The sequence below is a fragment of the Sprattus sprattus genome (genome assembly GCF_963457725.1).
Source record: "Sprattus sprattus genome assembly, chromosome: 9".
Taxonomy (NCBI): domain Eukaryota; kingdom Metazoa; phylum Chordata; class Actinopteri; order Clupeiformes; family Clupeidae; genus Sprattus; species Sprattus sprattus.
The window spans coordinates 12,856,234-12,883,197 of NC_137928.1; the positions used below are offsets into that span (position 1 = coordinate 12,856,234).

The 26,964-nt window shown below is 47.6% G+C and overlaps 1 protein-coding gene across 1 annotated transcript in view; it reads left to right on the top strand.

The window, feature by feature from the left end:
* The window catches only part of cwf19l2 (CWF19 like cell cycle control factor 2), a gene marked incomplete at its 5' end in the record, with an annotated part of 34,323 nt that overhangs the window by 2,578 nt on the left and 4,781 nt on the right, over positions 1-26,964 (top strand). The window contains 11 exons of the mRNA XM_080844259.1: positions 1,009-1,140; positions 3,408-3,527; positions 6,187-6,309; positions 7,615-7,708; positions 9,826-9,938; positions 10,998-12,229; positions 14,274-14,391; positions 15,695-15,799; positions 18,045-18,167; positions 20,260-20,397; positions 26,583-26,795. Coding sequence (XP_080700385.1) covers positions 1,009-1,140; positions 3,408-3,527; positions 6,187-6,309; positions 7,615-7,708; positions 9,826-9,938; positions 10,998-12,229; positions 14,274-14,391; positions 15,695-15,799; positions 18,045-18,167; positions 20,260-20,397; positions 26,583-26,795 — 2,511 coding nt within the window. The remainder of the gene's footprint in view (positions 1-1,008; positions 1,141-3,407; positions 3,528-6,186; positions 6,310-7,614; positions 7,709-9,825; positions 9,939-10,997; positions 12,230-14,273; positions 14,392-15,694; positions 15,800-18,044; positions 18,168-20,259; positions 20,398-26,582; positions 26,796-26,964) is intronic.

Sequence of the window (26,964 nt, forward strand, 5' to 3'; positions counted from 1 at the left end):
CATCATCCTGACCCCTGCAGTGCGGCCGTGAGAGCAGGCTGATCTCTTTGCTGCTGAGTTCCTCAGCTGTAACTCTCTGTGTGGGACTGTTTTGCCAGGGTCGTGTGTCCCGTGTGTGTGTGTGTGTGTGTGTGTGTCTGTGTCTGTGTCTGTGTCTGTGTCTGTGTCTGTGTCTGTGTCTGTGTCTGTGTCTGTGTCTGTGTCTGTGTATGATTATGGAAGTGTCTTTCTTCAGCCTTAGAAGATGCAGCAGAGAGAGAGAGAGAGAACAAGAAAAAAAGAGCGAGCTTCCCACTTTAGTAGCTTCCCCCTCCTAATGCTGAGCTTTACTTAGGAGGGCCTGCCGTCAGTCTTTCCTAACGAGCCGCTCAGCAGTGAAAGGGCTCCAGCTAAAGCCTGTCCTCTGTGTGTCAGCTCATACATCCATCCATCCGCGCTGTCACACCAGGACCGCTCGAGAAAGACACCCGCAACCTGCTACCCAGCGCTCCACTGCACATCCGCTTCAAAAGCTGAGGAGTGCTAGACAGACACGCCAAGCAGCAGCCGTAGGAAATATGAGTAAAGTGTGTGTGTATTACATATAAATATAAATGATATGTTTGTAGAGTAAGTGTGAGTGAGTGAGTGAGAGCAGGAGAAACAGGCAAATCCCATCACATAGTGACACTAATGTTTTGCGGCATCATTCTGAATGGAGTTATGTATTCCTAGCTGGTCTCCAGCCCTCAGAGGGAGACTTGAGAGTGTTGACTCACAGACGGTGTGCAGTTCAGTATCTCTTCAAGTGTGGAAGCCAAGCTCTCAGACCTCCAGGAGAACGGAGGCTTGTGGGGAAGTATGTCCCTGAATTTGGAAGGAATTACCACTGAAGAAGACAGTTAGTGCTTCAGATCGGCAGGCGATTTTCTCTGTGTTGTTTGTCCTGTGATCAGTAGCACCTTCTCAGTAACTTATTTCCCCTTGTTTAAGCTCTACACACAGACAATGATCCGTCTTTCTCTGTAGGAGAATACAAGCATCAAGCAGAAGAAAGAGAAGAAGTCCAAAAAGAGCAAGAAGGAGAAGAAGGAGAAAAAGAAATCCAAGAAGGAGAAGAGAAAAACAGCTCAGGATGGAAGCTCGTCTGACGGCTCTGAGGTAGGCCCACACGTCATTCTTCTTAAACTGCAATGGATTTCAATAAAGAGACAAAGATATAGCACATAGAATCAGGAAAAAGCACAAGACCCATCTCTTGACATGCAGGGGATTTTTCTTTTTTAGTTGTCGAGAAGCAGGCGGGGGGGAGTAATAAATCATTTTGGGAACACTGACTGTAAATCACCTCAAAACACTTGCCAAGGTCTGCTAAGCGATGCGAGGGAGTGTGGGGGGTGGGGTGATTATGGTCTGGATGCAATATGAATGGGACATGCCAGATAGCAGTCCTGGGCAGAGAGAGAGCCATGTCAGAAGAACTGAATGGGCGTGAAGTGAGAGGATAGGAGCACAAAGAGAGGAGCTCTAACGGCCAGCCTTAGAAGAGGACAGGAAGGGAGGAACGGAAGCACAAAAGGAAGGAGAGGAGAAAAGGGATTTAGATAAGGAAAGAGAGAATGCACTTCATTTTAAGTAGCAATGGAAACCATCTGCTTAAATGGTTTATTAAATGGTGTTGGTAGAGTACTTTTTCTTTGATCATAATTGCACCTTAGGCTTATAAATATAAAGGTTGACTGATTGCAGTGTAAAAGAATGAAAGGACGGAGCGAGAGAGGACCAGATAAGAAGACTTGAAGGGCTGGGAATGAAGGAGGAAATGAGGAAAGAGGGTGGGGAGGGGAGGGATGATGAAAGGGATGGAGACAGGAAGACAAATAGAGGAAAATGCAGGGGGGGTTCCATTTGTTTTAAGTTTTAAATAAAATGCTTCTGAAATGTAAGTGTGTACTGTAGTGTAAAAGAAGGGAAGAACAGAGTGAAAGAAAGAGCTAGAGAAGAGTGAAATGTAAGGTCGGACAGAGAAAAAGAAAGCGGGAGGGAGCAAAGAACGACAGAAAGAACAAATGAGTGAAGAAATGAAAGAGGGAATCGGAGAGGGAGAGAAACAGACAGTCTCTCTCCCTTCCTCCAGCTTGATGAGAGCCTGACCACACCACACTGATGGTGCCTGCGCGGTCTCCATGGAGACGCAGCCCCACTAACACTCCCCCGCGGTGGTGTTTGTGGCGAGCCGGTCTTGGCAGGACCCCAGACGGCGGGAAGAAATTGGACGAGATCAGACCGCAGCGGGAGCATCACACCTCGACCCCGCCCTCGCCGAAACAGCCCCCCAGGGAGGGGGGTGGGGTATGGTGGGGTAGCCTGGTGTGGGTGGGGGTGCGGGGTTTAAACGGCCAAGTCTACTGAGTGATCAATGGGCAGCCTCACTGGGCCTGAAGCAGGGCAGCCACAGGCCATCAGCCAGAGCTCTAAGTCAATAATGCAGAAAATAGGAGTGCAGCAGATCTAATGCTCTGTTCCTGCCTCCCTGTCTCTACCTCTGCCTCTGCCTCTGCCTCTCCCTCTGTCTGTGTCTCAGACACAATACTGTCCCTTCGCTCCGAGGGACTGTCAAAGCAATGTCAGGAATGCATGTCAGTGCAAATAGCCTATTCCATCATTTGCTTTAGACAAATAGCTACGATTCCCTGACAGCTGGGTGGGGGGGGGGGGTAATAGATGAGACCTCAATGGCAGATTAAGCAAGCCACAGTTAAACTAACAGCAGTAGCTGCAAAAGTCTGTCATGAAGGCAGATGCTGTGTGTGTGGCCTTGGCCCTGGCCATCATCTGTGTCGGTGAGCTGTGTACCCGCCACAAAGTGTCCGAGCCCATGAGCCTATGTGTCCTAGTGGTGGGTGTATTCTGGACAGGTGACAGAAGCAGTTTCCTTCAGCCGCCCTCTCCCCTACACATTGTTTAACAGAAGGTGAACCTTTTCACCACAAAAGAGGCGGTTCGAAAACTGTTTCCAACCAAGACTCCATGGGAGTGCGGCCCTCCACTGTGTTCCAGCAGCGGCAGCAGCCTGACTTGCATGTAGTAAGTGTTTGCTAACAGCGCTATCAGTGGTAATTGGTGGTTTTGGGTGCACTAGTTGCAGGATCAGGGGGAAGTCGATGTTTGATGTCGGCATCATCAGTGGTGTGATATGTGTGTAATAGCAGCTTCATACAGACTGACTCTTGTGTGGCCTGCAATTACACTCACTCCACTCTGCAAGCTCCTTCAGGCACTGCAGACACACACACACTCACAGTGTGTCTCACCCTCTCCAGGACTCTCTCTCTCTTCCTTCTTTCCTTCTTTTCTTCATTCCTTCAATCTCTTACTCTCTCTCTCCCTCCCTCTGTCTCTAATCGGCTTCCTCTTCTGTTTCTCAGGCTTCTGAGGGGGAGTGGGTGGAAGCTCAGCCGACGGGCCCGGAGAAAGCCTGGAAGAAGAGCTCCAGCGATGGCAAGCCCACCGCCAGCGCCCCCGGCAACCCAGCTGCCAACGACCAGGTGAGGGCACAGACCTGCAGCCCACTCCCAGACTAGCTGGCTACTTTTTGGACCCTGCTACACGATGACTCACACAGAAGAGACTGATGAATGCCTCTGCATGGACACCTCTGGCAAAGCAGAGGAGCCCAATCAGTATTTCATTCAGAAACTCCACTGGGGTACTTTAGCCTGTGATTAATGGTAGGCAGCCAGAGTCAGGCCTGATGGAGATCTGAGCCGGATCACTAGCTCACTGGGAAGTGGTTTGGTGCAGGGATAGACCACACGCATGCATGGAATGTGTGATATATGTGTGTGACAGTGTGAGGATTATCAGCCTGATCTCAAATTAAACGCATATCCATTTGTAAAGTATGTTTTATGTAGGTAATATTGTAGAGGGTAATTATTACAAAATGGTGAAGTGTGTGTGTGTGTGTGTGTGTGTGTGTGTGTGTGTGTGTGTGTGTGTGTGTGTGTGTGTGTGTGTGTGTGTGTGTGTGTGTGTGTGTGTGTATATACACGTGTGGTGCTGGAGTGGGTGTGGTTGGAGTGCTTAATCGTATGTTTCCTCGAGTCAGTCGATGGCCTGCCACACCCTTATGGCTCGTGGTGAGTTGGCGGCCCAGTCCACTGATAGGGGATCAGTGTCTTGGCTTGCTTAGCCAGTCCATCTCTCCAGGTCAGACACATATGCATGGGTCAAAAACAGAGCCCAGTAATCCCCACACTATAGACTCACATGTCAATCTGAACTTTGGCCTCGCCACTTGGAGTGCAGAGATGCAGCTGGTTATATTTGAGGCGGCTTTCGGGAATTTGTTTTGACAATAAAATGCACAACCCAGTTGTTCCCTTGAATTCCAGTTTGTGAAATAATTGGAAAAAATTGTTCAGCGTGATTATTTTTTCACAACTGAGTGCTCTCCAATCAGTTGATGATCACATGATTTGGCTGATGCTGTGAAAGTAAATTTTGTGTGTGTGTGTGTGTGTGTGTGGTGTGTGTGTGTGTGTGTGTGTGTGTGTGTGTGTGTGTGTGTGTGTAATTGAGATGGGGAGAAATTTGGAGCACACTGTTGGATTTGATAACCTGTCTTTGCTAATGTCCTGAAAGGTGTGTGTTTGTGGGCCTGTGGAAGTGGGACAAAGTTTGGAACGCAGTCCTGGATCTATGTGGCCTATTCTCCAGAGGATATGTCCATTCAGTGTAGGGGTGTGTTCAAAATATCGATACGGGGATACATCGTCGCGGGCCTCTTTACGATGCGTGTATCGATACGGAGGTGTCAGTATCGATAGTTCACGTGCAACAAAAAAAAAAAAAAATTTTTTTTTTTTTTTTTTTTTTTTTTTGTCTGTTTCTTTGTACAGCGTCTACTTGGTTCATGTGCCTGCCTGCATACTTTGCCCATCATCCAGTTGATGGTATAATTTGAAAGCAGAGTTTCTGTAGAATCCACATTAGGTGACAAATATGTTATGATGTACTGTCAAGGAGTTACAGGCAATTTTTTTTTGTTATAAGCCTAAAATATCGGGATACGTATCGTATACGTACGTATCGCATGTATCGCGATACATATCGTATCGCGACCCCTGTATCGGGATGCGTATCGTATCGCGAGGTGGTTGGCGATACCCACCCCTAATTCAGTGGAGGTGTTTCTGGTGTTTTTATTGGTTCGTTAGTTAGTTGTGTCTGACTGCGTAGCTTTGAGTTACAGACAGCATGGAAGAGATGAAAGCCTCTTCAGCATCAGGGAATCTCCAGTGCTGTCTGTTAAAGTCTTGCTCTACGTGTGTGTGTGTGTGTGTGTGTGTGTGTGCGTGTGCGTGCGTGCGTGTGCGTGCGCGTGTGTGTGTGGTCTCATTCCTGCCCCTGCAGAGGGTCTTCTATACACACAGACCCACCCCTCTCTTTGTTGATGCCCATGTGCTCGTGAATGTGAATGCTCTACGTGTGTGTGTGTGTGTGTGTGTGTGTGTGTGTGTGTGTGTGTGTGTGTGCCCTTGAATGTGACTCATTAGTCCTCAACAACATGGCTTGCTTTCCCAGAAAACCCTGTGTGGTTTATTTACATTCGGTACCGGGGCCGGTGAGATTGGAATTCATGTTGCATTAAGACATGCTCTTTGGGTCTGACACGGACACAAACACAGATGCTGCCCCTGTTTGCTGAGGGTAGCTGTTATGTGGCCAGGCAGCATGATGTCTCTGTGGTACCACTGAACATGAACGGCACTCAGGTCATGGAGGAATAATTACATACACAAAAAGTGTCTTGTAAACTGTACAATGAAAGCAGGCTAAGGCTATTTTTGCACACTCACTTCAAAGGTTAGAAGTGGTGAGAAATAAGAATACATGAAAATTGCTTGTCCACATTAAAAAAAAAAAAAAGAAAAAAAAAACATTGTCTCCTGGGTGCTGCTACCCATTGTTTCCTAGTTTGTGCACTCCATATATTGTTTGGTAGTTCTAAATATTAAGTCGAGTGAAAATAAATCCAACAAAGAAGATTGAGGATTCCAAGGGTTGTGTGAACATCTTCACAAGGACAAAAGAAGCAGAACATTTTTGGAAGTATGCTCTTTGTGACAGACCTGATTTGTAAATGCCAGTGACTTTGGATGATCCGTACTGAGTTCTGAATGTTTATCTCACCCTGTCCAGAGAGACGAGTGGATGACTTTTGACTTCCTGACAAACATGAAGACGGAGTCGACGGCCGAACGTCGTGCGGAAAAAGAGCGGCTGAAGGCCGCAGAGCAGGAGAAGGAGCGCGTCATTGAGGAGGTGAGGACACAGCCGCAAACACGACCATTACATCAATGATGCTAACGCTAACTAGAATAAGAGACTGCCATCTAAAAAATATGCAGTTATTCATAATTCTATCTATATCTATGATAAGTAGTGATTTATAGCAAGCTTGAGAAAGTGATGTGAACCAGATCCATAATCTTTAAATAATAAAATTGAATTGGCAGTATGATAAATTAGCATTTCTATTTCACTCCGGGAAAATTCAGTAGATTTTGGTCACCACAGTCTCTTGGTTTTTTGATAGTCTCTGATTCACAACGCCCACTCAGTAGCAATCTGCTTGGTGCCCTCTTGCAATATGTGTGTGTGTGTGTGTGTGTGTGTGTGTGTAAATGTGTGAGTGAGTGTGTGTGTGTGTGTGTAAATGTGTGTGTGTGTGTGTGTGTGTGTATGTGTGTATGTGTGTAAATGTGTGAGTGTGTGTGTGTGTGTGTAAATGTGTGTGTGTGTGTGTGTGCGTTACTGATGCACTTAAATCCCATGAAAGTGGTTTACCTTACCTCAGCCAACTCGGTTACCAGGGAAACTGCTATCAGCGTAGCGGGATAAAAGGACATAACAAAGTAGTCTGTGGGGGCACAGTAATAGTCTGACCGCTATGTGATTCTCTGCAAATTAATTCACAGCTACGTGCGAGGAGGCCCGTCCTGGAACGTGTGTGTGTGTGTGTGTGTGTGTGTGTGTGTGTGTGTGTGTGGGGGGGGGTGTGTGTGTGTGTGTGTGTGTGTGTGTGTGTGTGTGTGTGAGAGAGAAAGAGAGAAGGTGTTCTTGCCTGTTGAGATGGGGGAACTGGCTTTGGGTTCAGAGGACGGGAAACATCCCACTGACAGCTGTAATAGAGAAGGCACGCAGTAATTACTGCTCAGGGCCTCCTCAGAAATCACTCTCTCAAACAAGCAGTGGGGCCTCGATCGAAGTCACTGATAAGGGTTGTCTAGGCATTGCAGCAATGACTGACAATGTCAAGTATGCACACACACACGCACAAACACACACACAAGAGAAGGAGCCTGCGATGTGTTTGATCTGATAAAGCGCTCCTCGTCTTGTGTATAATTGCCTCCGTGTTGACGCATACTATATTATAAATACATAAATAGAATATGCCATTTATTCAAATGAGAACTTACAAGTCACAAGTAAGGAGTTCTGTGTTTGTTGGTAGAAAAAACTAATTTGTAAATCATTAAATATTTGTGGATCATGGTACGTGCATTTCTAAATAAATAAGAGTCTTTTTCCTCTCAGTACTGACAAGGCTCTTTCCACCTGTAGGCTGGCCTTTCCAAACTGGAACTCAACCCCTTCTGGAAGGACGGGGGAAGTGGCCTGCCCCCAGAGGAGGGTGCTCGAACTGCACCTAAAAAAGGTATTTTCACAATTAGCCATATTTACCCATGCTCTCCCGTCCCATCCCGCTCCCTACCTCCCACACTGAGCATAGTCTGAAATCTCCCCGACATGCCCTCCCCCCATCGTTTAAAGTGTCTCTCAGCACCCATGATGGCTCACTGGCTGCTCAGTGTAGCACTAACACTGGCCCTCTGGCCCCCACCACAGTACATTTGCCCCGTCTGAGTCGGGAGCCCCCCCTCCCCGCCCCCCCCCCCCCCATTAACCTCCAGCAGTATCTCTGAAACATAATGAGGCGTCTGTCTCGGCTCCCCAGCAGCAGTGTAGGAAATAGTATCGCCGGCAACCCTGTCATGTTCCGCCGCGGATGGCGAGTGCAGCTAGCACCCCATAAAGCACCCATTAGAAGAGACAGATCGAGGGAAACGGAAAGAAAAAGAAGGAGGGGGGGGGAACGACAATAATGTGCACTAGTAAGAGAGAGAAAGGGAGGGAGAGAGAGAGTCGCCTAAGGAAGGAGGGACTGGAATTTTGAGAATGGAGTGATGAGAAAGGGAAGAGAAAAAGTTGAATAAACAGTGGAATTCAGTAACAAACAAACAAAAAAAAAGCAAATGTATAAAATGTTGAGGTGGGGGCCTGAGGATGTTTGAAAAGATGTGTGGAAAGTGGGACGGTGAAGTGGAACGAAAGGGGGAGCGACTGAAGCGAGGTAGAAAGAGAAGCAGAATTGGCGTTAAGCTGACACCGCAGCTGCTGGATTTGCTCACTTATCAGCCGTGTGTGTGTGTGTGTGTGTGTGTGTGTGTGTGTGTGTGTGTGTGTGTTCACCGTCACCGCCTCAAGAGTAAGCCCTGAGTTAACGCAGCACAAGGTAAACAAGTTTGGCTCCAGCATCAGCACACTGAACATGTGCATCAGCACACACACACACACACACACACACACACACACACACACACACACCCAAACACACACCCACACACAGCCACACACACACGCACTACCGATTGCTCTGCAGCTGTGGGACCCACTGAGTGCAGATGATCTATACTCCCCTCATCATGATGAATGAGCGAGTCTGAGTTAACACACTACACAGACGAGCAAGGGAGGGTGTGATAGAGATGGAAAGAGCGAGAAGAGGGATAAAAAGAGAGATAAAAAGAGAGTGGGGGAGAGAGAATGAAGGTTCTCACCTGAGGGGCTGTAGAGCTCCTGGTGGACGCTGGGGTTGGGGCTGCAGTGATGTGTGCTGAACTGTGACGGGCTAACAGCTCACAGGGGCGACCCGGCAGCTGTGCTTCTTTCCCTCCCTCTCTCTCTCAGGGCCTTCAGGATAGGAGTGCAGCAGCCTGGCAGGTGTGTGTGTGTGTGTGTGTGTGAGAGAGACAGACAGACTGAGGGAGTTTAAAAGAAAAAGGGATATGATGAGTATTTGGGAACAAGCTAGGCATACGTTTATTTTTCGCAATCTGTGTCATCCATCATCATCATAATCATCCATCATCATTATCATCATCATCGTCAGGGCTTATGATATTTGTCATTGCTTTGCCATTCTGAGAGTTTCTATTAAAGGCCAGGTTGTGCTTATCCTCACAACGTATGTCAGGGTCATCTGCACTACTCACTATTAGTTTGCTCACCCAATGGGCTGATCTGTGTGCGTGCGTGCGTGCGTGCGTGTGTCTGCGTGTGTCTGTGTATCTGCGTGTGTGTGTGTGTGTGTGTGTGTGTGTGTGTGCGTGTGTGTGTGTGTTGTGTGGGTGTGTGTGTGTGTCTGTGTGTGTGTGTGTGTGTGCGTGCGTGCGTGCGTGCGTGAGTGAGTGAGAGTTCATACTCTAGTGCCAGGCCATTTAGAGTGTGTCTGTGGGATCCAAGCCAGAAGTCTAAGAGGGCACAGAGTTTGTGAAGATCAGGATCTAGAGGGATGAAATGTTCTGTGTCGGAGTGTTCCATCAGAAAAACACCCTGAATCTTTGTGTCTGGTCCTCCATTCATTTCTGTGCTTCGCCTTTGGGTTCAGTTTTAAAAAGTAACATTCTTTCTTTCTTTTTCTTCCATTTCCTCTCTCTTTTCTTTCTTCATTATTTTCTCTCTCTCTCTCTCTCTGTTTTTTTTCTGCTTCAGCATTGGTTAATGATGGTGGCCTGAGCTGGCTTAGGAAGTCTTATCAGCGAATGACGGAGCAGGCTGAGAGAGAGCAACGAAGTCTGGAGGAAGTGGTGGCAGAGAGATACGGGGTGAGTGCACAGACACACTCACACACTCGCGCACACACACACTCACAAGGTAGGGTGGTCCTAAAAAGTTTTGTCAAGTATTTCTTCTTTTTCTTGTTTGTGTCACAAACTCATTCCCCCCCTCCAACCCCCACCTTTCCTCTGGTAGTTTAGCACACAGCACCCACATAAACCGACAACACACAGACAACAGAAAACAGCTTGAAACGAACAGCGTCCTGAACCCCCCCTATCTGCCTTCTTAATTCTCCCAGTAGAAGTGCCAAGCCTGCACTTCTGTGACAGACATCACGGAAAGCCTCTCAGAATTTCACCGCAAAGCATTGTGGGAGAACCACCTAACTTCAGTCATTTTTCTGTAACCTTGTTTGCCGAAGGCATATTGGGTCACAATTGGTTTCGGTGCCTGAAATCCCCTTGTTTGTGCCCAGTTATGAAGCTAAACTCTGCTTTCCGTCTGTTGGTCCAGAATAAATAGCCGTTTCATTTCGACACTGATCCAGAAGCATGTTTTCCTTGGGCTATAGGGGAAGACATATGACTCCAAAGAAATCCACCATTGTAGCGTTGTTATCTGATGGGCATCTGCTTCTGTTCTCTTCTATATATATTTATTTATTTTTAAAGCTGCAGAACGGATCAATAGCTATTCGCTAGTGATATTCTAGCAGCTAAAACTAACGAAATCTCTTGAAATGTGCTGACTTTGACATTATAACAAACTAGTTACTCAACAACTGTCCTTACACAGTCAAACATCAAGCAAGTGCAACACAAGACAAAGCAAGACGGCAAATAAGCTACTTACTAGTCCGGCAGACAGTAGAAAGTCGGGTGGCCACAGGCAAAACTACAGAACGAAGTTACATGCCTATGGACCCTGGTATGGCAATGGCACAGAGGCGATTCTCCATATTAAAAGTCATTGTAGCGCCCCCATTTTTTTCAAGCTGTTATTTTAAGATTAAACTGCTTATCCTAACCCTAATCCTGAAGTATAATTGTTGCATTGTGTTATTTTAATATTGTTTAAACTGTATTTACTTTCTCACTTGACAGTCCATGCAGGAGTTCCAGATGAAACTACGGGAGGCAGAGGAGTTGGCTCATCCAGGGAGAGCAGGAGGTGGAGGACCGAGGGGGTTTGGCGGGAATAGGTGGAGGGGAGGCAACCATCGACCGGCAAACAATTGGGAGAGAAGGCCACCCCCTACAGACTGGGACAAGGACCGCAACCGGGAGAGGGACAGAGATGACGACCGAGGACGAGACCATGACCGGGATGGAGATCGGGAGATGAGCAGAGAGGGGGACAGGGATGGAGAAGGGAGACGGGACAGAGAGAATGACTTTGGCCGTGCCGACAGAGGACGGGGAGGGAACAGGAACTACCAGAGAGACTGGCGCAGGGACAGAGACTGGGATAGAGACAGAGATGACAACAGGAGGGACAGAGATGGAGACAGAGACGACAACAGGAGGGATAGAGACAGAGATGACAACAGGAGGGCCAGAAATGACAACAGCAGGGACAGAGACGGGGATAGAGACAGAGACGACAACAGGAGGGACAGAGACGACAACAGCAGGGACAGAGATGACAACAGGAGGGACAGAGACGACAACAGCAGGGACAGAGATGACAACAGGAGGGACAGAGACGACAACAGCAGGGACAGAGATGACAACAGGAGGGACAGAGACGACAACAGCAGGGACAGAGATGACAACAGGAGGGACAGAGACGACAACAGCAGGGACAGAGATGACAACAGGGGGGACAGAGACGACAACAGGAGGGACAGAGATGGGGATAGAAACAGAGATGACAACAGGAGGGACGGAGACAGGAGGGACCGAGATGAACAGGCTGGTAGGAGCGCTGACCGAGAACGAAGACACAGGGACGACCCAGCAAGAGCCTCTCCTGATGTCTCCCGGGCTCGGCTGGCTCGCGACCAGGGCCCTGCCTCCCAGAGCTCTCTGAAGGGACGGTTCCAGAAGCCCTCAGACACGGATGAGGACGGGGCGGGTAGGTCCAGCTGGGGCACGAGGGCCTCCGCCTCTAAGGCTCCATCTGGCTTCATCAAGCCCAGTGATGATGATGATGAGCCAGCCAGCACTACAGCCTGGAGGAAGGGCAGCAGTCAACCCAACTCAAAGGGGAAACAGGAAGTGGAGAAGGACATCACAGCAGAGAGGAGGCCACAGAGTGAACCTATGGCTCAGAACACTAGTGCACTGGTAGAGAAAGGTCACGACAGCAAGAAAGCCACGGAGAGCCCAACAAGGTCAGTTGTGATTATTTGTGTTTATTATTTACTATTTTTGCTCATATAGATTCATGTTAATGCATGTAATTCTATACTGATATCCCCTCTTGTTCATCAGTTTGTGACAACTTTCCCTGTCGTATGTTTAATTTTGAAATGTGTATCAGTCATTCCTGACATAATCCCCTCCTACTACATGTCATAATCTCTGAAGTTTAAACATCTCGTGATGAATCTGCAAAGTAACCTAAGGCGAGAGTGACAGGTAAATGAGGGGTTGTGCATTGTGCGTGCATTCACTCAGATTATACCCCTCGCGGCATAAGACCAGTCCCTTGGCTTTTGTGCTGCCTTGGCGTCTCATTTAGATGCAGATTTTGTGCAGAAAATGGCAGGCAGCTGCATAATTTTTTCGGGAGGAGAGTCTTGATTTTGTTCTTCATGCTCGACGGCATGGAGAGAGAGGCAATGAATCTGCAGAGAGTCGGTGTTGCCGTGACGTCCCTGGGGTTTGTGCAGGTGGCTGTGCCAAAATGGTGGCCCATCTGCTGAGGAGAGGGCAAAAAAATAAAAAATAACACAAAATACACACACACACACACACACACACACACACACACACACACACCACACACAGAGCACTCGAAGCATGACCTCGTAGAAGCACGACATGTTAACTCGGGGCAGGAAAATAATTTCAGGCAGATTTATAGGGGTCAGGATGCTAAAGGTTTTTACGCAATACATACCATTGGTTCCCCGGGCAAAGACCTGAGGTGGGCTGACGGGCACGAAAGGCATGTGCTTCCCTTCATCGGAGTCGTAAACGCAGGAAAGGTATTCGTAGAGACACGAAAGTGACCCCGAAGTCGATTAAACAAATACCCCAGCTGCTCAAACTTGAGGTGAACATAATGTTTGTTCCTGTGCCTCGCTCTTTGTGTCTCTCAGGGACTTAAGTTCCAGATAAGTGAGATTATCTCGGTCTACTCTTTGTCCTTGTCCTCATTCGGAGCCACTGTGGGCACAGAACTTTATCCATGACCTCACCCAAAGGTTCCAGGCCGCGCCGAGTCGAGACTCCCCTGCCTCGTTCATCTTCAGTCTAACCTCTTTTTTCCCCCCTAACAAAAAATCGAAATGTTCATCCTTTTCCTGCTGGCGGAAGAGCTACATTCCAAAGTCTGGCCATGGACCCTGTTGCGCGGAGCTGATGAAGGAATGTTTCGCACCCTGTGAATCCTACATCTGCCATCAAATGGGGTCTTCCAGTGCTACAGTCCTTCATGCAGTCATTTTGCCAAACCAGGCCCTGATAAAAGAAGAAGAAAAACTAAAACCTATTAAACATTTAATTAAACCTGAATTGCCCTACATGAGATAAAAATCTGTTGAACGTCATCCCGGAAATGATTTTCCGCTCCTCTCAACAGTCATGTCTGCACCCCCTCAAAGTCATTTGAAAGAAAGCGAGAGAGAGTGGCACCATGCAAGACGTCCTTGTTATGCAGAGGGTGGTAGCTGCCGTTGCCGCAGGCGACGGGTCATGATTGATGGGCGTCTGTCTCTCTTTCGCTCTCTGTCTTTCATCCGCACTTCCTCTGCACCCTCTCACCCTCTCTCTTTCACACCACCTTCTTGATTTCTCTCCCTCTCTCTTTCTTAACCTCTCTCTCGTTGGTCTATCTCTTCAGTATTCTGTGTCCCATCTGGCTAAATTTAGGGCCCCATGTTTGACCCCGTGTGCTTAATGGGTGTGAGCTATGTCCCTGCAAGGCCTCCGTGCCCAAGACTTCTTTTTTGCTAGATACATATTTGGGCTGATGCATTAACCTCCAGCATTTTAGTAATTTTTCTTTCTGTTTTGCTCCTCCTCGCTCCCCCTCCATCTCCCTCTGTTCCCATGCAACCCCAGAGATCCAGAGTCATTCGTTCCGAGTTTTATTTCTGTCCTCCTCAATCAGTCACTTGTGAGACTCCCTGACCCAGGTTGTTGTGTTGTGAGAACTGTCCTAGTTGGAACCACTGATGGGACTTTTTTTTTTTATGTGTGTGTTTGCAGTTCCCAGAGTGAAGAAGAAGAAGAAGAGGAGGAGGAAGAAGAGGTCCCTTTTCTGACTGACGAGGAGATGAATAAGCTGGGAGCCAAACTAATCAAGGCAGAGTTAATGGAAAACACGGTGAGGTCCTCTCGCTCCCTCAGTCCAGCAGACTGTCTCCAATGAGTCTGGGGGAAGGGCGAGAGACTGTATGGTGGCCCTGTAGGTCTGTGTGAAAGTTCCCCTATTATCAAAAGTCAACAGAACACATTGATTAGAGTGTTGTGTCTTTCCCTGTCCCGTCTTCCCTCCGTGGACATTGAGGACACATCTCGTCTGCTCTGCCACCACTCGACCAATAATTCTGTCACTTGGCGAGGTTATTTGTGTAATGCGCTGAGCCCAGTCACTGCTGCTGCGCGCTTAAGAGCTCCATTAAATCGCAGAGCCCAGATAAGATGGGCTCTTTTGTGTCACTGCCAGCCAATAAGGCCTCAGTATGTCCCAATCAGTTACAGAACAAGAAGGTGTGTGTGTGTGTGTGTGTGTGTGTGTGTGTATGTGTGTGTATGTGTGTGTGTATGTGTGTGTGTTGGTGTGTTGGTGTGTGTGTGTGTGTGTGTGTGTGTGTGTGTGTGTGTGTGTGTGTGTGTGTGTGTGTGTGTATGTGTGTTTACACAAAGGAGAATTGATAAAGTAGAGTAGAGTTGCATGCAGAGGAGCATTGTCTGTTTGCATTAAGATATTTCCTCAGTGGGTACATGTAAAAATATATATGCGTGTGTGTTGTATGAGTTAGGAACACAGAGAGAGAAAATTGTTGGGGTGGGGGTGGGGTGTTGTGTTAACATCACTGTGTGGACATCCATCTTTGTTTGACTGTGTGATTTGGTCCCGCTCACACCATTCTTCCATCCAGATGTCCGGTCTCAACATTGACCAGGCAGCTGTTTTCTGTCCATAAAAAAAAGAAGTGCCACTCATTGAAAGCTTCCATCTCTCTTTCGGCAGCCTCTTCTTCTTTTCCATATGGGTCATGTCATCTTTGCCTCTTTTTTTTCTTTCTCCCACTTCTTTTTTCCACGTCTATGACAAATGGGCAGACCACACACATGCACATGTCATGACTCAAATGGCTTCACAAGGTCATCTTCAGGATCATTATTCACAAAGAAGAGGCAGGGAGAAAGGAACAGATGTATTAAGGAGCTCATACATACCCCATTTCCCCATCACAATCATATCCCTACTTGCTGTCCTCCTATCCCACGCACCCCCAATGTGTCTGTGTCACACTCTTGTTTGTCACCCTTTGGCGACAGCACTCGAAGATAAACAGTGATTGTGGGAGAGTTTAGTACAATCTCTCAGCTTTTCCCACTGCTGAGTGAGAGGCAAGTCACTAAACCTGTCTGTCTGTCTGTATGTGTGTTTGTTTCTGTAGGCCCTGGCTGACAAAATCAAAGCACAGCTGGAAGCAGCCCGTACAGCCAAGGAAAGGCGAGCTCAGAAACTGTCAGGATTGCAATCTGGAAAACCCCAGACCAAGGTGAGTGACTGGCCAAAGTGTTTTATGATTTTCTGTCACCACTCATAAATAAGTATTTATACGTAGGCATGTTGAGGAGATCTGGAAAAACCTGAGCTGTGGTTGTTGCACATTTTTAGCCTCTAGATGTTGCTTGGTCTTAAAATTGTCTCCGAAGATCTTAACCTTGGTGGGTTCTTCAGATGAAATGTCTCCGTCTTGGTCGGACTACTCTTCTGTCCAGGCTCCCTTTATTAAATACCACAGTCTTGGATGCCCTTCTGCTGAGAGAGATTTATGGCTGCCCTTCTAGCAGCTATTGCTGTGAGAAACACGAAAAGTTTCTCGTCTCTCCTCAGATTTATGAAGATCTCGAACTTAGCATGGATTGCATACCGCCTTATCCAAACACAACGCCATCATTTCTCTGGTAATTTTTGCGAGCCGCTGAAATTAAGTCTGTTATTACATCATCAATCTTTTCTAAAAAACTAAAGCAGGGAAAGAAAAAAATAACTCTGGATAGCTGTGCCGTCGCTGTAATGAATGTCTATTCTCACAGCGTCGCTACTTGTGCAGGGAAAAGGCCTCGCGATGAGGGTCGGTTTTATCGCCCTCATCCTGCTTGCATGGGTCATCGGGCACCTTGCTCGTTAGTCGCTGGCAAATGGCACATTCAACGCGTCTGGCTGTAATTAGATCAAGACTTATGACTTGACATAAAAGTAGGGATATTTTATATTTATTTTATAACGCCAGATGTGGCATTGCCTTCTATGGCGCTGTCTGTCTGTCTGCGGAATACAGCGACCGTCGAGAGGTTGATGGATGTGTCTGTGGAGCCTGTGCGAGTGCGCGAACACGCAGCCCGCGGTCATAATTAACCGGTTCTGTAAACATGGAGACTCGGAGGCGGCGGAAGAGGCACGTTGGCCATGCGCGGAAATGCCGCTGCTTTATTCTCGGCTCTGGATTTTGTTTTAGCCACGATGTGCGGTGTAAAGATCAGAGGCAATAGGCTTGTTTCGGAGTTGTAAACTTAAAATAAATATTTATTTATTTGACACGGGTCTGTGTAAGAACAGGGATCATGTACCTCAGCTAAATTTAGAGTCAGTTGCAGTCTCTCATCTTAGATTGCGGTGGTAAATTTTGAGGTGATTTTTATTGCGGCTCTGTGCACTCAGGCTGCTAGCACAACTAGCCATTAAACTCGTCTTGAGAGTAATGTCCGTGTGTGGCTGCTGGCCCGGAACTTCTTTTGGAAACCAGAGCCGGACAACCGTTCCTCTCCTCCTTTTTTCTTCTGGAAACTTTCAAACACACTCTCCTCTGATCACCTGAGCTATGGCACTGACGGCCTGAGAGGCCTGGCGATGGTTAGTGTTTTCTCTCTCTTCATTACTCTGGCTTCTCAGTTCGCTACTCGTGTTTGTCAGGTATAAGTCTTTCTGGAAGAATCCGGATAAGGAATGGGAGGGAATCATCTCTCACTTTCAGAAGGTTTTTGGTGAGGACTTGTTTTGGAGCACATCCCAGGAAGACACTCTCCATACAAATAAGCCTACATAAGCTTTAGCCCTGTGCAATTCGAAACACATTATGACCTAATCCCTTCATCCAATCGCATGTTCTCATCTCTTCAGAGAGCACCTCCTTTCCTAACTTGAACTTCCTCTCCCTTCCTCTTCCTTCCTCTACCTCTCCTTATTTTTCCTTTTAATGCTATCTCCTCTAACTAGTACTTAACTCACACTTACAGTAGTTACATTCCCGCACTTTTGATTTCTTAGGCAAAGCAGTATTTATTGTTACATTAGGTCTCTTTTGCTTGTAGCTTGATTGTTCTCTCCTTTTGTACGTCGCTTTGGATAAAAGTGTCTACAACATTTACATTTAGTCATTTAGCAAAGTGGCAAAGAATCCATCAAGGCTGAAGTTGTATTGTATTGGAGAATTCGTTTGAGAGTTGCCTTTTGCATTTTTGCAGCACCATCCTATACAAGCAATGTGTAAGCTGTGAACATCTCAATACAATTGAGTTCCAATTCAGAGTCTGTTCTAACACTAATACATTTCCTACATTATGTGGAAAGTATTCTGATTTAGCTTATACAAAAGTCACCATGTTTTTTTCAGCCTGCATTTCCCCCCCTGAAATTCAGCCTTATTAAGCACTCCTTTTTCAATTGTGGTTTGCATGTGATTCTCTTGTTGATGTGTGTGTGATGTGAGTAATGTTAACTATATCTGTGTTGTTTAATAGGTATCTGGTGGATCTCAGGAAGCACAGGAAGTGGTTCTCTTCAGAACCGATCACTCAGGCCGTGCTTGGCCCGTTAACGCAGAACCCTCAGAGTCCAGAGGAGGACGTATGAAGAAGAAAGCGGTAATGCGCACACACACACACACCACACACCACACCACACCACACCACACCACACCTCACCACACCACACCACAGAGCACAGCAAATACATTTCAGTTGAACTGCCTGAGGATGAAGTATAAATGAGGCCAACATTTTGGGAACTCTTTGCCCAGATTTGCCAGGGCAATCCAGTGTCATGGCCTGCCACCCCAGACGTGTAAGTGTATGCATAGGCTTAGCTGTGGGAGGGCCGTACACAGATGGGGGGGGGGGAAATGGAATGTTAAGTGCCCTTACTTCGCAAGGCACTTGGAATGTTGCTGATCCAGGAGGATCTGCAGCGGAGTGATCCAGTCCTCTCCTCCCCGCCTGCACGCATCATTGGGAGGCTCAGAAGTGCTGCAGGCATATGGACGCTAGCCTTTCAAATAAACCATCAGGGCTATTTGGGGTTTCCACTCCGACATGAAAACACACCGTGTAGATGTCCACTCTGATGACCTCCAGCCAAGAGCAGCTGTTAGGTGGGAGATCCTATCGGGTCCTGCTGCTCGTCTTAGATGTGCCTGCTCAGATCTCCCTCTCTTCTGGGTGTGCGTGCTTACGGGACTTCATATTTCATTCTGGCCTTCGCTGTTGATCCTAATTCGTCAGTGATGTATTAATCTCTTTATGGCCAGGTTCTCTCACATGCTTTCGCTGGCCTGTCTTCCTCTCCTCCCTGCAGACTTCTCTGCATCCCCCCTTCCCTTTTTTCTTCCTTTTTCTCACCCATACACATTCACTCACACTGTGACAACCATGAGAACCTGGGCCGCACTCCAGGTTTCTCCCCATTAGGAGCACCCTGAGGTTAGTGCACCTCACTCCCAAGGCTGTAGTTCCCAGAGATCAGAACCAGTGGATATGAAGGCTACGCAGACATATCACACACATGCTGTGGTGTGTGTGTGTGTGTGTGTGTGTGTGTGTGTGTGTGTGTGTGAAAAGGTCGTGTTTGAGCTTGTCTTGAGATGGTGTGACTGATGGCCACTCACACACACTCACAGGCTGACCAACACATGAACACAAACACTCACAAGCTCACAAACATAAACAAAAACCACAGACCCACAAGCTCACAAACACACACACAAAAACCACACACCCGCACGCACACACACACAGATTCATCCAGACAGACACACACACTCAGCGTCCAGATTAATTCCTTTTATTTCAGCACGGCTCTCAGATCAGTGCCCCATCTGTTAAAGCTTTTAATGTGTTTATGAAGTGGCACAGATAGTGGGAAAGATTAGAGCCTCTTAGTGCGCTCTCACTCACAAACACTCACACACACACACACACACACACACACACACACACACACTCACTTACACACACACACACACTCACTAACACACACACACACACACTGTCTGACAAACTCACCCCCACCCCTCCCTCCATCCCCTCTCTTCACTCTCTCAGTTTCTATGTTCTCACTCGTCCGTCCCTTCTTTTAATCCTCTCACATGAATCGCTCCTTTCTCCTGCAGCGGCTACTCCAGGTTACTGAGCCTGATTGCTGCTTTGTGTTTCAAGGGGTCGTTCTGAATAGCCTTTGAATTTGAATGGGTTAATGTACGTTTTTTTTGTAATTGCGAGTGCTATTCAGGATTACCCAAAGCACCCGTAATGGTTGCATGCCATACGATACTTCACAGAAACAGATTCATGTGTGAAGTGTAAAGTATTTTTCAACATCTTTTGGATGTTTGAAATGTAATTGCCATAGAACCACAGCAGTGAGTAATCAGTGGAGACCACACGTGTGGATGCTCTTAAAACAGCAGTATAGATGTTAGCTGCTAGCCAGTGGTTATCACTGCCAGCTGTGCCATTGCTGCTATTTGTAAGGTTTTCGCAGGCCTTTAAGGTAGTTATCTTTTTATCTAGCGTTTTAGACCTTACTGCTGTTTTAATATACATGCACTGATACAGTGCGTGAAGGCTTCAGATTAGCATGGTAAGCTATGACCAGCATGACCGGAGGAATGCCAAAGTGCCTTAAACCTGCTGATCCTCTCTTCTTCTTCTTCCTCCCTGCCTTCCTCTTCCTTCTCAGATCGAGACCCACCAAGACGGGGAGCGTGTGCGCTATTTCCATGACGACGACGGCATGGACTTGAAGGAGATGGTGAGGAGGGAGAAGATGAGCACGGCCCAGGACCAGAACGCCCTCTACGCACGCATGGCTGGCAAGGTAACATAGACAGCCCACGCACGCACGCACGCACGCACGCACACACGCTCACACACACACACACATGCACACACAGACACACACACACAGACACACACACATACACACTCTCTTTCCTGGAGCTTTTTACGCTACACTAAAAGGGTTAGAGACTATGCCTTTTTACCGTTCTCACTTTATTCTTTATGTATACTAGAGTATATGGTACACGGTTACTGCAGTCATTTAGCATTAGCCATCAGTAGCTGAAGCTTGAAACATGCTGACAGTGGCAGTGGATTGTCTGTTCATTAAATATTTGGACAGTAACTGGACAGTAATCAGGAGAATTAGTATGAAAAGTGGATTTGAGAAACCATGTGTTAACATTCTTAAAATGAGAAACTAGTCTAGCCTTAGACCAAAGTTCAATTTCGTCACTGTCCCCAACACTAGAGAATTCTAGAATATTATACACTGAAATGACGCCTAAGGAATGAATGGGAACACTAACAAAAACTCTGGCCAAAAGTTGAATCTGAGGGACTTGACCCCTGGTTTTTTTTGTAAGCCTCGTCATACTTTTCTACATGGATTTTTGGCACAGGTAGGAGCATGCAGTGGTGGTGTGCTGTTTGTAGATATATTACTGCATGTCTACAACATGTGAGGTCATAAATTGTGTTGGGAGCCAGGTGCCTCCCTGCTCACGCATGACCTGTGCTATGTGCAGTTCAAGCTCGTAAAATCAGCCTTTTATCAAAACACACACACACACTCTCGAAGCCTACGCAGTTACACATAAAAATGCTGTAGTGAAAGTACAGGACTCCACTATACAGCATTACAACGTAAGAGAAAACTAAGTGGCTATATTTTATGAAAACGATCGGCAATGATCAGTAGGCTTTCACAATGTGATCACCACTGCCAGGTATCATATGATGGCGGTAATGAACTTTAATCTGTAGTCATATAGATTGTACAGTGGGTATAAACCTATATTGCTGGAGAACATGGTAGCATTTTTTGTAAAGTGTTCAGTTGGTTCACTTATGTGATCGTGCTCCTTATTGATTTATCCCCTGAGAGTTCCCTCGGAGAGGGAGCGCATTCTCTCTGGTTAGGTGCACCAGAGCTTTAGTGCCATGTTGGGCGACCGCAGCCCCGAAACCCCCAAAACCCCCGAATCCCCCGTCTGGTGTGAGCTCACAGCAGCATGTGCCACCTGCTGAAGTTCCCATCTGTTGGAGCGAAAGAGAAACAAATTAAGGACAGATTAAGAGAAAGGGAAGAAAAGAAAGGAGAGGTCTAGAGATAAAAAAAAAAGATGAGATTAGATCAACCTTTTTTGTTACACTTCTCCCAATGGCAAATGAAACCTGACATAAGAGGAATTACCAGCAGGACCGGCATGTCAAACTGCCATAGTTTGTGGCGTGGACTTTCATGTGCTAGTAAACCTCATGTCAGTAATTGCAAATCTCATTTGTTTCTGTTCTCCTTCACTTGCTATTGATGCGAGTTGTGTATGTAGGGGGTGGTGGGGGTGGAGGGGGTGGTGGGGGAGGTGGACCCTGGGGTTTCGAGGCAGGCAGAAGTAGCAGGCAGGAATAAGGCCATATCCCCTTTGCAGATCTGTCTTGACACATCCTCATGTCGGCTCTGTGTCAGACACTTCAAGATAAGGGCTGATGGAATGAGAGGATGTTCCATCCTCCTTTCCAGGCTTCACTAGGGACAAATAACTGAAACGAGAGAGAGAGCGAGAGAGAGACATACAGAGGGAGAAAGAGAGAGAGAGAGAGAGAGAGAGAGAGAGAGTTCTTGGTGACCTAAATAAAGCAGATATGGGAAAAGGTAGAGAAACGCTCTTCCATCCCCGTCTCCAGCCCTGTCCAAGTGTGTAATGGTGATGGCTGCAGGCGTTTGGATCTCTGGTGCATAGCCCGGCTTACACACCCTCACACACACACCCCTCTGCCTTCTCTCATGGTCTCCAGAGAACTCCCTAATGCGTCCATGGCCTGTCAAGACATCTTGCTTGCCTATATGTTTTACCCTCTGCCCACACGTTCTCATACACGTGCACATGTAAAAAGTTAATCAAAAAATTGATTCATTCATGCTTGGCCTCATACCCACAGAGATGCACTAATTCCTGTAATCCTCCTTTTCTTTACATATGAATGAAACCAGACACACTTTCATAATCATACACATATACACAGCTGGTGTAGTGTGTTAGTCCTCTCCGTCAGCTCTTTGTGTGCACCTGGAGTCACACACACACACACACACACACTCACACACTCACACACACACTCACACACTCACACACACACACACACTTGCCTACCTCTTTCTCGGCACAGACACACTCAGGTGAAATTGAATTCCTGAACGCCTAATAATCTTCCTGAATTGTGCGCCTATTAGACGGAGACAGGAGCCTGGGATGGTGCTCATTTGTCAGTGTAGAGGGGGACCGTGCCCCAGTGGACTCTGGGTAATAAGCAACCGCTTGCCATGGAAACCGTGCCGAGCCACCTCATCGCTCACCTCCCCGCCTGCCTGTCCCCCTGCCGTGTCCCGCGAGAGAGACGAAGCAGAGGCTTTAATGACGGCGGTGGCGGCCGGTTTTAACCATATTACCGCCACAGAGGGAGTTTTATTCCATCACTAGATGCCTCTGCAGCACTCTGACCGACGGTGGAGCCCAATCTGCCACTCCAAGGCTTGGCGAGGGTTGACATTCGGAGAGGGCACAGATCAAGAGAGTCAGCTAGAAAGAGAGAGAGAGAGAGCGAGAGAGATGGTGGAATGTGAGTGGACGGCAGTCTGTTTCTGCCGTCGCTGGCATGAATGACAGCCGGTGTTGCCCATCTGCCGATATGAAAGCGGAGTTACATTAGAGCGGCCATTTCGCCTCAAGGGTGCAATGGACTAAAATGGCCTCATCAGATCTGCGGTATCTGATCGTCAATTGTAGTGCTGTTTCTTCCCCACCCAAGTGCTTGAGTAACAGACTGAGTGCACAGATGGGATTCGCAGTGGTGTGTGTGTGTGTGTGTGTGTGTGTGTGTGTGTGTGTGTGTGTGTGTGTGTGTGTGTGTAGAGAGAGATGGAGGAATTCATATCTACTTGCTCGTAGGTCTTGGAAGAGAAGTAGGTTTCTCTGTCTGAGAATCTGTCTTTTTTTTTTCCCTCATTTCTCTTGCCATTTTCTTTTTCTCTCTCAACACACACACACACACAGTGTACACACACACACAGATATGCATGCACACGCACACACACACACACACACACACACACACACACACACACACACACATGCATGCACAAACAGATGCGCATGCACACACACCCTGTAGCGTTCAGCAATTTCATAGACATTAATGTGTCTAATGTGTGTAAATCCTTTTGGAGTGCAGTTCTCATTGGTGAAGTTCAGAGATGGGAGGAAGGAGGGAGGGAAAAAGAGGAAGGGAAGTATTGGGAGGAAGGGACCCTGGAACGGCTTTATTAATAAACTCGCAAAAGACGTCAGCGTTGCCATGGCGATGCCAAATGAAAGCGACAAACGTTACACCTTTTTTCGCTTTGTGCCATGCAACAGGTCTACAGCCAGTGTGCGCTATAAATGCCACCCTGGTTACCATGACACATTCTCTATAAATATGAAGGGATGGTTATTTTATTTATATTTTTATTTATATATGTGTATGTAATATGCTCCTTCATTGACCATAAACTTGTATAGCCCCATAATCAATAGCTTGTGTGTAGCCCTTGGTTGAGTGTTGCAAGTTGGGGGTTTAGGACCGTGTGTGTGTGTGTGTGTGTGTGTGTGTGTGTGTGTGTGTGGAAGGTTTGGAGGGAGAGAAGTGGTCTCAAAGTGTTTGTGTTGGATTGTGTGCGTGCGTGTGAGTCAGTTGGGGGTTCATAGAAAAGTAGTATCATTTTGAAACCGGATACACCGTGTGTGTGTGTGTGTGTGTGTGGGAGAGAGGGAGAATGAGTTGCTGCAGAGTGTGTTCTCTGTGAAAGTGAAACAGCATTCCTTTGGAGCTGTGTGTATGTGTGTGTGTGTGTGTGTGTGTGCGAGAGAGAGAATGCGCTGTGGTCACATGATCTGATTGAGGATCGCCGCTGGGTATTTAAGTGCCACTGTTTTGAGCTCATTGCATGGCCTGTTAGGAGGGGGCAGTGATTACAATCAGGAAGTGCCCCCTGTGATAACCAGGGGGATCCAATCGAACAACTACGGAGGTGGAGGTGCGCAACATTCTACTTTTAATGAGACGATTTCCTCATTATCTTGTCCTCATGAATTATTTATCATGTGGGGAATGGGCTGATTGAATCATATTGCTTCGTTTGTACTCCAGTCTTTTTGCTCAATAAGCTTTTGGATGACTCTGGACTTGCTAATTAGTATACCAATACCCCTGAACAGACTTAAAGCAGTCATCAGGTGATGTATGGGTAATGTAGTTTTAAGGGGATTTACGTCACTGTGGCTAATGACCATGTATGATTTTTTCATTATCCTTGATCTTGTGATCCTGTGAACTTTCCCCCTGTGGCCTGTAACTGCATGTAGGGGCCCAGTGCCTGGGTGCAGCCTGTAATTAATTTGGGACCTCCAACACTCCCACTCGCACTCCCCCCCCCCTCCAATCTCCAACCTGTGTCCCCCCCTCCAATTCACACTCTCACATACAACACCCTCCCTCTCTTCCTGTTCTCTCTTCTTCTCTTTCTTTCTGCCCCTCCATTGACCTCGTCTCCTACCCTCCTTCGCTCCCTTTAACCCCATCCTGGGTCTCCATTTCACCTCCTCCTGTTGGTTCCCTCTCGCCTCGCCTCATCTTTCTGCTCCTCTCCTCCATCTGCCACTGGTCCTGTCCTCTTTTCTCCTCTCCTCTCCTCTCCTCTCCTCTCCTCCTCTCCTTGTTCACTTTTTTCACATTCCCCCAGCCACGCCAGGTTACCATGGACACCACACTTTGTCACACACACACACACACACACACACACACACACAGAGACACACACATTCGCATGCCCACTTTATAGTGTTACTGTAGTTCAGTTGGTCTCTCTCTCTTCATACACCCCTGCCCTGCCCCTCTTTCTCTCTTCATACACCCCTGCCCTGCCCTGTACTGCCCCTCTCTCTCTCTCTTCATACACCCCTGTACTACCCCTCTCTCTCTTCATACACCCCTGTACTACCCCTCTCTCTCTTCATACACCCCTGCCCTGCCCTGTACTGCCCCTCTCTCTCTCTTCATACACCCCTGCACTGCCCCTCTCTCTCTTCAAACACCCCTGTACTACCCCTCTCTCTCTTCATACACCCCTGTACTACCCCTCTCTCTCTTCATACACCCCTGCCCTGCCCTGTACTGCCCCTCTCTCTCTCTTCATACACCCCTGCCCTGCCCTGTACTGCCCCTCTCTCTCTCTTCATACACCCCTGCCCTGCCCCTCTCTCTCCCTCATCCCCTTGTGTAACTAATCTATCAGGACTTGCCTCAGGCATCGATCTGCACCGCGTCCGGTTCGCACGCTGCTGTAGCCCGCAGTTATGAAATAATCAGCACTTAACCACCGACTGACCTCAGGGCAGCGTGCCAAACTGCGTGTGCCTGTCATTCCTGCGCTGCCTGCCACGGGAGCTGTGCATGTCGGATACAAGCTTCGATAAAGTGAAATGTCCGACTCTAGAAAAATTCTGCCGTAGCGTTTAGCCCCCTGTCGTGGAATAGAGATGCTGCCAAGGCAAAGAGTCTGGCCTCAGAAGAAGTGCAGCCCAAATTGTCCATCCTCTGAATCCTGTTATTCACTTAGGACAGTAGCATCTGCCAGGCCTCGTGATGTCATCTAGGAGACAATCAAGTTAACACAGAAAGACCCAAGTTCAAAAAGGCAGCGCTTAACCTGAATGTTCTTTAACTTACATTTACACTGGAGATGACCTCTGGTGATCTCTGAAATCTGTCTGTGAGCTACTAAATGTTCAGATACACTTCTTACTTCTATCTGTGCTTTTTTTAACACGAGGTCCTCAACAGAAACTCACACACGTATACAGTCATGAACAAAATGGTTCAATGGTTCAAGAAGTTGCCTTACATATTTGAAACACTGACCTTTTGAAGCTTTAACCTTTTGACTTTTAACCTCCATGGCAGATGATGGGCAAGCAGGACGGGGACAACTACACGCTGGACGACATGTTTGTGTCGGGCGCGGCCCAGCGGGAGCGCCCGGGCCAGGACGAGGAGCGCCAGCGCAGCGCCGCCATCCATGAGACCCGGAAGCTGGCGGCCCGCATGGACAAGTGCCCCTTCTGTTTCGACAACCCCGAGCTACCCAAGCACCTCATCATCGCCATCGGGGCTAAGGTTAGTAGAGAGGGGTGTGTATGAGGGAGGGGGGGGTGTAGGTCAGGATTGACGCATGTCTCTTCATTAATACTTTTTAAAGACGTGTAAGCTTGGGAGAGCATTCATTCAGTGCACAGTCCAATTCAATCCGCTAACCCAAAGGTGTGTGTGTGTGTGTGTGGTGTGT